Raw genomic sequence first — 9278 nt, forward strand, 5'->3', positions numbered from 1 at the left:
TATGGAAAACGCGTTGCTGACCTCGAATGCAAGGTTAACGCGCTTTTGAGATCAACATAAATTCGAGCTTTTTATTTCGGTCAACCTCCTCCTCAGTTGGTGGTTTCATCGAACTCAGTCTTCAGAGACCAATACCTTCGAGCTTGCAACTAAGGCTCGAATAACACCCATATGCGTCGGAGTAGATTCGTTCTTTCGAGCTTGATGCTTAAGCTCGAGCCTTTCAAACTTGTGCTCGATCGCCAACTAGAACAAATCAGGAATCATGCATATTTATACAAGTGTTCAGCCACTATTTGTTATTTTCGAGCTTACGCTTTACTATCCTATATTTCGAGACTATTCATCCTCAAAATTTGAGTGTAACATTTGTCATCTCATATTGGAGTAACCTAATAATTTAATTAATATGTTTCACTTATTATTTCTCTGTGTACCAAGTTACGATATTCACTAACATATTACCCTTTTTTAACATGAATTAAGACTCATTATGTTTGAATAATCTTTATTGTTGGTATTATGTCGCTTTATTAATTTTTTTTAAAAGATAAAACATTGAGAAACAAATTACTTTTTTTACTAGTAGGTTACCTTCTGCTTCATGAATTAAGATTTATTATGTTTGATGGATCTTTATTGCAGATGTTATGTTACTTTACTCAGCAAAAGATACTAAGAGCCGAGTAACAAATGTATTGTATAGCTAGCTATACCCAAACAAAAAAGACAAACATATATCTATATGGTTTTAAGAACAAATATTTAAAATATATAACACAATAAATAAGAGATAATCATAAGATTCTCAAAGGGTTTGAATCTATAGTAACTTAAATGGTTGGAAGAGATTCACCACATATAAGTCGTCCGTGATGATAGAAATTGGACATATGCAGTATAAAGGTATGTGATCAATCAAATATGTTTAAAAAGAAAATAAAAATAAAATATAAATAGGAATACCGTGGTTGAATTACTATTGCCTAATAACACTGGAGAATATGATCAGACTTCTAATTGGAATCGATTCTTGCTGTGATTGGTTTGGTTTGGTCCAACAATGGTGGTCCGAAAAAATGGAACTTAATTGGGAAAAAGAAAATGTCATCAAAGCAAGTGCAATAATGATAATCAAGACGTTTCTCCGAGTTTCTAAAATCTCGATGATAATCAATATCGATTGAAAGTTGAAAAAAATCTAGAAATTTAATTTATATACCCATTTAAAAGATATTCATATTTGATAACTTTTAATTCTTTTTCGATTTTAAAAAATTTATGTATTATTTCATATTTATATAAATGGTGGTAAAAAAAACCATATTTATAAAAAAAATCCCGTAACATAAAGCACATATTCCGTCCGTATAATTGAAAAGTAACCTACAAAATCATCACAAAGACAAAAGCAACATTATGAAAAAGAAGTGAAAGAAATTTATTCGTAAATTTCAATGCTTTAGTTGCAATTGCTGAATGTAAGAAACTTTTGTACATATTCCACTCCCAACAGTTTCAAGTAGATATGAAATTGTCATGACTATTAGTATCAAATAACAAAATGATATCAAATAAAATAGTAAATTATGTAAGTTTCTCTGCTGCAACATAAGACCACTTTCATAAGTTTGGATAAAAATTTATCATTCTTTTCTTTAAAAAAAATTAATTACAATATAAAACATTAAGATGTAAATTTTGCCCATCTATCCTTCATAACTAATTTATTTATTTTCTCTTATTTATTTTTTATATTTTGATAAATGCATTTATTAAAAATTTCAAATTTAAAAAAAAAAATTAAAATTAAATATAGGACCTCCAAACCCCATATGTGAATAGTGACTGATCCAACACTCCTCACATTTCAAATACTCTCTTGTCTGAAACCCCAAAACCCCACCAAACCTTACAGCTCGCAGCCACCAGCCATGGCTACAGCTTCACCTCCACCACCAGCAATGGTGGTCAAGAATCGCTTTTTCGGGTTCCTAATATGGCAATCGATTCCCTCTTCTCTCATCTTTTTCTTCTTCATAATCTTCCTATACCAACTGCCTTCTTCCGCTACTACAAAACCCAGGTTTTCCTTCTTTTTCACTGCCATTCTTTCATTTTTGAACTTCAATCTAGCCCAGCTTCTTTTCTCTACTTCGCTCTCACTCGTCTCCACTCCACAATCCCACCGTCCAGCCTATCCTCTCCAGCTCGTGCTCGGCCTTTTTCGGCTTCTCCTGCTTTCCGGCGGCTCTGATGAGTCTCGAACGACTGAATTTCGCCTCCGGGCAAAGGTTTCGATCGGTTTCGTGCTATTTTCTTTGGGGGCAGCGGTGTCCGGGCTAGTGGCTGTTGCGTCGGTTTGCTGGGTGAGCTCGTTGGCTGGGTTCGATGATGGGGTTGGGTTGATTGGGAGAGTTGAGTTTAGGGGTTTCGTGATAGGTTTGCTCTATGGACTGCATTATGTTTACAATCGTCGGTGGGTCTTGGAGTTCCCCATCATTCAGGTCAGTCTTTTTCCAGTATTGTATTCTTTTTACTTGATTATTTACTTATTTTTTGTGTTTATTCTATTTTCAATAGGAAATATTGAAAAGAAAATGATGACGCAACTGGTGTAAAATGTATTAACTAGAACACTTGATCACGATGGATGTATGGATAAACAATTACATGTTCTTAAACTAAAATTGTGAAACTACACTAGTTTGGTGTTTCAAGTTTATGCCAAGGAAAGGGTTTATTTGTTAATATTTTCTATTTGAGATTCATCTAGAATGTCTTGAAGACATAGCTACATTATCTTATTAGATATTAATTCGTTCCTTTATGATCTTCTTTACTTTAATTTATGGAGATGAAATGTGTCGAATGTTTGATTAAAATCAAACGCTACTCAGTAGTTCCTACAAATTATCTGTTGAAATGTTTGGGGATCAGTGTATGTGTTTCCTCATATCACAAACATGAACAAATTTGTTTTAAGAACTTCGAACCTGTATCAAGTGATTGCTTTCAATTTTACTTGATGAAGGTTTGTTTATACATGTTTTAACTTGAATTCTCAGTGTTTTTATCATTTCCTTTGTTAGTATTGTTATTGCCTTTTCCTTGTCATCAATAGCCTCGTGGCTGATGATTTAATTGTTTGTATCAACAGCGCCGACCTATCTTCAGCTTCAAGATGGGGCTCCCTTCTGCTACTACTCGAGCTTTGAGGCTTTCAAGTGTTGCTTATGTATTATCAACAGGCGTGGTAGCATTTCTGCCAGATCAATTAACAGGCCAGGTTACTGTGGGAAAGTTCATTTGTGAGCAAATCATATTTTTCCTTGGAGGTTTTGCAGTGTTTCTCAGCTGGGAATTAAGTCATCACTTACATCGGGTTGGTTCATCGATCATACTTTGTTGCTACTTTTATTTATTTCTTGCTTTGTTTTTGTGATAGAGGGATTTTTATCACATTAACAAGATCTTTTGGTTGCAATGAAACTGAAGTAAGATACATGGGTGAACATCTGCTCGTTTGCTTGTTGCTGTCTTACCATACATGAGTTCCAATTTTTATCTATTTGCTTAATGTGATTATCTGTTTCTTTGAGTGGCATGGAGAATGAGCATGAAAGCATTATTGAATTAAAGGGTGATATTTTCCTCTTCACTTTTTATCCAATCTAATTGAGTTCCTTCAAAGTTTCAATAAGGATTATATTCTTTGATATATATTTACGGATCATGATAGATATTAGGCTATGTTTAGTAGAGGAGAGAAAGGGCATGAGGGAAAAGTGAAAAATATGTTGTTTGGCAAGAGAGAAAAGAGGGTGGAAGAGGCCACATAAAACTAGCTAAAGTGGTTGGGTAGGTGAGTGTGCGTGAGTGGTGCAGATTCATGTCCTTGAGTGTCAAGTCCTCATAAATGTATCATAACACACACACACACACATATATATATATATAAATAAAGCCAATAAATAGTAAGTGGAAGAGGAGGAGAATATTATGTGTGGCGTAATTAATAGTTGTTGTGTGAAGGATTATAGACCTATCAGTCTTGTCACTAGTTTGTATAAAATCCTCTCTAAAGTGTTGGCTTGTAGACTTCGAGGTGTTTTGCCCGATACAATAGCGGAATCTCAGGGAGCTTTTGTGGAGGGTAGGCAGATTTTGGACACTGTTTTGGTTGCAAATGAGGCGGTTGAGGAGTACAGGAGTAAGGGTAGAAAGGGTTGGGTCTTCAAAATTGACTTTACAAAGGCTTATGATTGTGTGGATTGGGGTTTTTTGGATTTTGTTCTGCAGAAAAAAGCTTTTGGAGAGGTTTGGAGGCGGTGGATGCAAGGGTGTCTGTCATCTACGTCTTTCTCTGTGTTTTTAAATGGTCGTCCTAGGGGTAAATTTAAGGGATCGAGGGGTCTTCATCAAGGGGATTCCTTGTCCCCTTTCTTGTTCACGTTGGTGGTGGATGTTTTGGGAAGAATGATTGATAAGGCTAAGAGTAGTTTGGCTTTTAGAGGATTTACAGTGGGAAGTGATGGAGTTGATGTTAGCCATCTTCAATTTGCAGATGACACGATTTTCTTTGTTAATGATGATGAGTCACTGGGGGTGCTCCTTGACATCCTGAAGGTCTTTAGTGAGGTGTCTGGGCTCTCTATCAATTTGCAGAAGTGTCAATTGTTGGGGATCAATTTGCCCAAGGAGGTAGTGGATCTTCGGGCTAGTGAGATAGGGTGTGAAGTGGGCCAATGACCTATTTAGTACTTGGGACTTCTTTTGGGATGCTCACCAAGATCCAAAGTGTTTTGGGAACCAATGATGTCAAAATGCATTAAGCGGCTGGATGGATGGAAGAGTGCTTTTCTGTCTCGCGGTGGAAGATTGACTCTTATTCAGTCAATCCTGTCTTCTATTCCGATTTACTATCTATCCCTTTTTTGGATTCCAAAGAATGTGGCAAGGAGTATAGAGAAATTTATGAGAGATTTTCTGTGGGAGGGAGTAGATCGATCGGGGGACGATCATTTGGTTTCTTGGCAAGAAGCCTGTAAGTCTCGTAGTCATGGAGGGCTGGGTATTGGGAATATTGAGAAAAGGAACAAAGCCTTTCTTATGAAATGGTTATGGCGCTTTCCTTTAGAAAGAAAGGCTTTATGGTATAAGGTGGTGAAGAGTAGGTATGGATTAGATGAGGGTCATTGGGACACGAGAGGAGGGAGAAGATTGTTGGTTCGTAGTCCGTGGAGGGATATTGCAGCATTGTATGAGGAGTATAGAAGAATGGTATGTTTTAAGGTGGGGAAGGGCGATAGGATTCGGTTTTGGGAGGATGTTTGGCTTGGCGAAGATACATTGAAGTCTCGATTCCCGGATTTATTCTTGGTATCCATGGCAAAGAATTGTGCGATTAAAGATCTGGCAGTCTTGGGCAGTGAAGAGAGTGGGGGGGCCTTAGGTTGGAATTTGCGTTTCAGAAGGAACTTGTTTGATAAGGAGGTAGCTAATTTCGCTCAGTTAATGCATATGCTTCAGGTGGTGACTCTCCCGTCGATTTTGGAGGATAGAAGGAATTGGAATCCGGATACCAGTGGAGTTTTTAATTGTAAGTCCGTCTTCCATTCCTTGAGCTATGCTCATTTAGGCTCAGAGTTGGATTGGGCTAAGTTTTTGTGGAGGAGTGTTGCTCCGTATAAAGTTAAACTGTTTGGTTGGTTGTTATTCTTGGATAAGGTAAGCGTTCACGAGAATTTACAGAGGCGTAGACCTTTTCACTATCTTTCGCCGAATTGGTGCGTCTGCTATAAAAATGAAGTGGAATCAGTTCGTCATCTTTTCTTAGATTGTCTCCTTGCAAGGGAGGTGTGGTTAAAAGTACTGGCAGAGTTCGGGGTCTCTTGGTGTATGCCTTCTTCTTGTTCTCAACTGTTCCTGTGCCATCTGGGGGGCGGGCGAAGGATGGCTCGTTTGTGGCAGAGTACTGTTTTGGCGACTTATTGGATAATTTGGCTGGAGAGGAATAGTAGAATCTTTCAAGATGTCTCTTCTGTAGTGGATAGCCTTTGGGATAAAATCAAGTTCTGGGTGGCCACTTGGGTGTATAGAACGACAGACTTTGACGGTTTGTCTTTTTTGGATCTTTATAGGGAGTGGAGTAGTTTATGGGCGCATTAGATTTTGTTGAGTGTGAGTCCTTGGGTGTTGTTTTGGCATTGTTTATTTTTGTTGGTTTGAGTTGTTTTTATTGTCACCACGGTATTCCACGGTATTCCTTCGCCATAAGTGGGTCTCAATTTATTTGAGAAGAGGTCACTCCTTGACCTCTGTCTCTTTTTCAAAAAAAAAAATTACTAAATTGTAATTTCACTAAAAAATTCTTTCCTTGCTATATTCCGAACAACACAAAAGCAAAGCTTTTTTTTTCTTTCTAATTCAATCACTAGTATAAACCTAATCCTAATTTTTGTATTCCTCAATAGGTTTCTTAGTTTTCTTTCAAATCTAATCACTCCTGCAGTCCTATTTTTTTTAATCCCTCGTAGGTTTTCTCATTCCAATTTTCTTTCTTTCCTACCAAACATAGTGTTAATGTTTATCATTCTTAATAGTAATGACAAACAAGTTTTGCTTCTAAGAGTGACTTTGTATTGATGTGTTTAGATATACATCTAACATATGAACACGCATGTAGTTTTGGCATTGAGTCCTTTGTGCTTGTATTGAGTTTAATAATTTTTTGTTTTCTGCTATGGACATATATGAAGGTTTGAAATGCCCACGAGGGATAGATCAAGTGATCAAGCAATTTGCCTGCCTTGGTTTATCAGTAGGACTTGATATTTATATTGATGTGTATATAAATATATATATATATATATATATATATTTACATAGGCTCACACACGTCTGTGTTCAAATTCAATTATTCTACATTTCTTAGCCAAAGCTTTATAAAATATTTTTCTTGATGGATATTGGAAGATGCTTATGGCCATTGCAATACATTGTATAACTTCTTGCATTGTAGTTTTATTATTTTTTCATTTACTTTGATAGTAAGTAAGTTTTTCTCAAGATAAATTGTCTGGTGTTATAGGTGTTGCATACAAAGAGGTTTGTATTTGCCCCACCCAAGGGATCAGCAGCAGCAGAAACAAATCCGAGTGAGCCTCTCCTTGCAGCACTGGAGGAGAGCAACCCGAGGTCTTATCTTCAGTATCTTGCATATCTTGATCTCTGCATGGTTTGTGAGAATAATGTTGATGTATGGCGGAGGGCTGCCTTTTTCGAGGAAAGTGGTGAAACTTACAAAAGAGTGATAGCTGTAGGCTTGAGGCCTCTGGATCATCTTGCGTCTAAACTATCTGAAGCTTTGGAAAGTACTGAAAATAATTCCCAACTATCAAATCAGTTACTTTCACCAACTGATGTACGGCCAGATCCAAATTGCTCTGAATTGCTTAACAACTTCCAGGTACAGCCAACTGTCATTTACTCTTTTGGGCATGCATTAATGCACAAAAATAACCTCTTTTTTACTGGGTTGAACCCTGAAGATTGGTACATTGCAAGAATTACAGACTATTAAACTTTTTAGGCATAGGGTTCGAGTCTCTTCTGATCATCTCTATAGCAATTACTATAGTTTCCTATTCTTCAAATATTGTAGGATTAGGCAGAGAGTCCCAGTATCAAACTTAGCGAGTTTGGAAGATTCTTGCCAAAAAGAAAAAGAACTATCAAACATTTTTCGTTTTCTGTCGGATAATACCTTCCTGCTACATATTTTGAAGTGAAAAGATCAGTTTCTTGATTATGAATGTCTATGCTGTGGACATGAGTTTCCAATGGCCACCAACATCAATGAATTTATTGTGCATGGCTAATTTAATGTCTTATGATGTACAGCTATATTTATGGTGTGCCAGAATGGTTGCATCACTGACTGCTCGCTCTCATCAAGAGGATAGATATGGCGTTGCTCAGCTCTCTGGTAGTAATGCAGCCGTGATCTCTACATTGCTCTCTTGCCTTCTTGCCATTGAATCATTCATGGGGAGGAACATCAACGTGCAATCCCCTAATAACTTGATGGGACCAGCTGGTATAAAGTGGGCAACATCAAGCATGAGAAGACCAGAGGTTGGTATCCGTAAAAAGAGAGGTGGCCTTGTACATTCAAAGGCGTATGCTATTGCCGATGTTATGAGGACGTCAATCTACCACATTGTGTCAGGTTTCCACGACGAAATGGTGGCTAGCGCAAAATCAGGTCTTCTAGAGAAAGATTGGATCATTACCAACAAGCCTCCATTTGGCAGCCGTGACCTGCTTTCGCAGAAGCTGCGCCTCTTCCTTGATTTCCGAGCTACCTAACTGTGAGTTTCCTAGGGTTAAAACTTACCATGCTCTTCTTTCCCCTTGCTCCTTAATATATGCCATAGATGAAGAAGTAAAAAGGGGGTCTTGTTTCTTACCCCTGAGGAGTCGAAGGTTGTAACATGAATGAGAGACTATTTCAATTTTGTTTCTAAATGAAAATGTCAAAGGTCTAAATTTGACCCTCTGATTGTGTGATTAATTGGAACACTGCACTGGTTCTTTATGCGGAAATGAAAAGTCAAAATGAGGTTTTTAGGCAAAATGGGTTTTTTCCTTTGTCTATTCGTAACTGCAATATCATTTAGCTAAGTTTTCACATATTTATGAAGTTACATTTATTGTATTAGTTATGTATACTTTTAACCGTTTATATTTTTTTTGACTCGATGTTTTGTTTCATTATCTGTTTGGACTTTGAATTATAAAATAGTTTTTATAAATTCTTAAATTTAATTTTGGTCAAAGTTTTTTTGAGTTAAAATCACAAATAATTAACTAAACTAACACTTCAGAATAAAATCATAACTATTTTACTCAACGATTGTGTTATCATATTCAAATTTTTTTTTTCATCAAAATTGAATTTAGATGTTTATTTGAATTATTTTATAAAACATAAGATTCAAAAGATAATTTGTCAAAATATAAGGTCCAAACATATAATAAGATAAAATATAAATTTTAAAAAACTATTTTGGAAATTCTATATATGTCATTTAGCAAAATTACCCTTTATTAATTTAATCATTTTATTTGTACGGTTTTCTCTATCAATTAAATAATGTCTCTCACATATTTTTTCTCTCCTGTACACATGATATACATATACATAAATTCTTATTTATATTTAATCAATATAACTTCACACCTACAGTCCATCTAGTGTGTATATATATATA

At 36.2% G+C, this 9278-nt stretch overlaps 1 protein-coding gene across 1 annotated transcript; it reads left to right on the forward strand.

Annotated features, from left to right (window-relative positions):
• The first annotated feature begins 1843 nt into the window (after positions 1 to 1843).
• LOC133800563 (uncharacterized) lies at positions 1844 to 8641 on the forward strand. Its single transcript, XM_062238561.1, has 4 exons — positions 1844 to 2507; positions 3161 to 3385; positions 7094 to 7471; positions 7906 to 8641. Exons 1-4 carry the CDS (start codon positions 1935 to 1937, stop codon positions 8371 to 8373), a joined length of 1644 nt encoding a protein of 547 aa, XP_062094545.1. The 5' UTR covers positions 1844 to 1934; the 3' UTR covers positions 8374 to 8641.
• Positions 8642 to 9278: the final 637 nt, after the last annotated feature.

The sequence above is a fragment of the Humulus lupulus genome, chromosome 9 (genome assembly GCF_963169125.1).
Source record: "Humulus lupulus chromosome 9, drHumLupu1.1, whole genome shotgun sequence".
Taxonomy (NCBI): Eukaryota; Viridiplantae; Streptophyta; class Magnoliopsida; order Rosales; family Cannabaceae; genus Humulus; species Humulus lupulus.

Coding starts and splice junctions, on each gene's coding strand:
- LOC133800563 (XM_062238561.1), top strand. CDS start 1,935: ATGGCTACAGCTTCACCTCCACCACCAGCAATGGTGGTCAAGAATCGC. Junction 2,508..3,160: donor TGGAGTTCCCCATCATTCAG/GTCAGTCTTTTT, acceptor TTGTATCAACAG/CGCCGACCTATCTTCAGCTT. Junction 7,472..7,905: donor AATTGCTTAACAACTTCCAG/GTACAGCCAACT, acceptor TATGATGTACAG/CTATATTTATGGTGTGCCAG.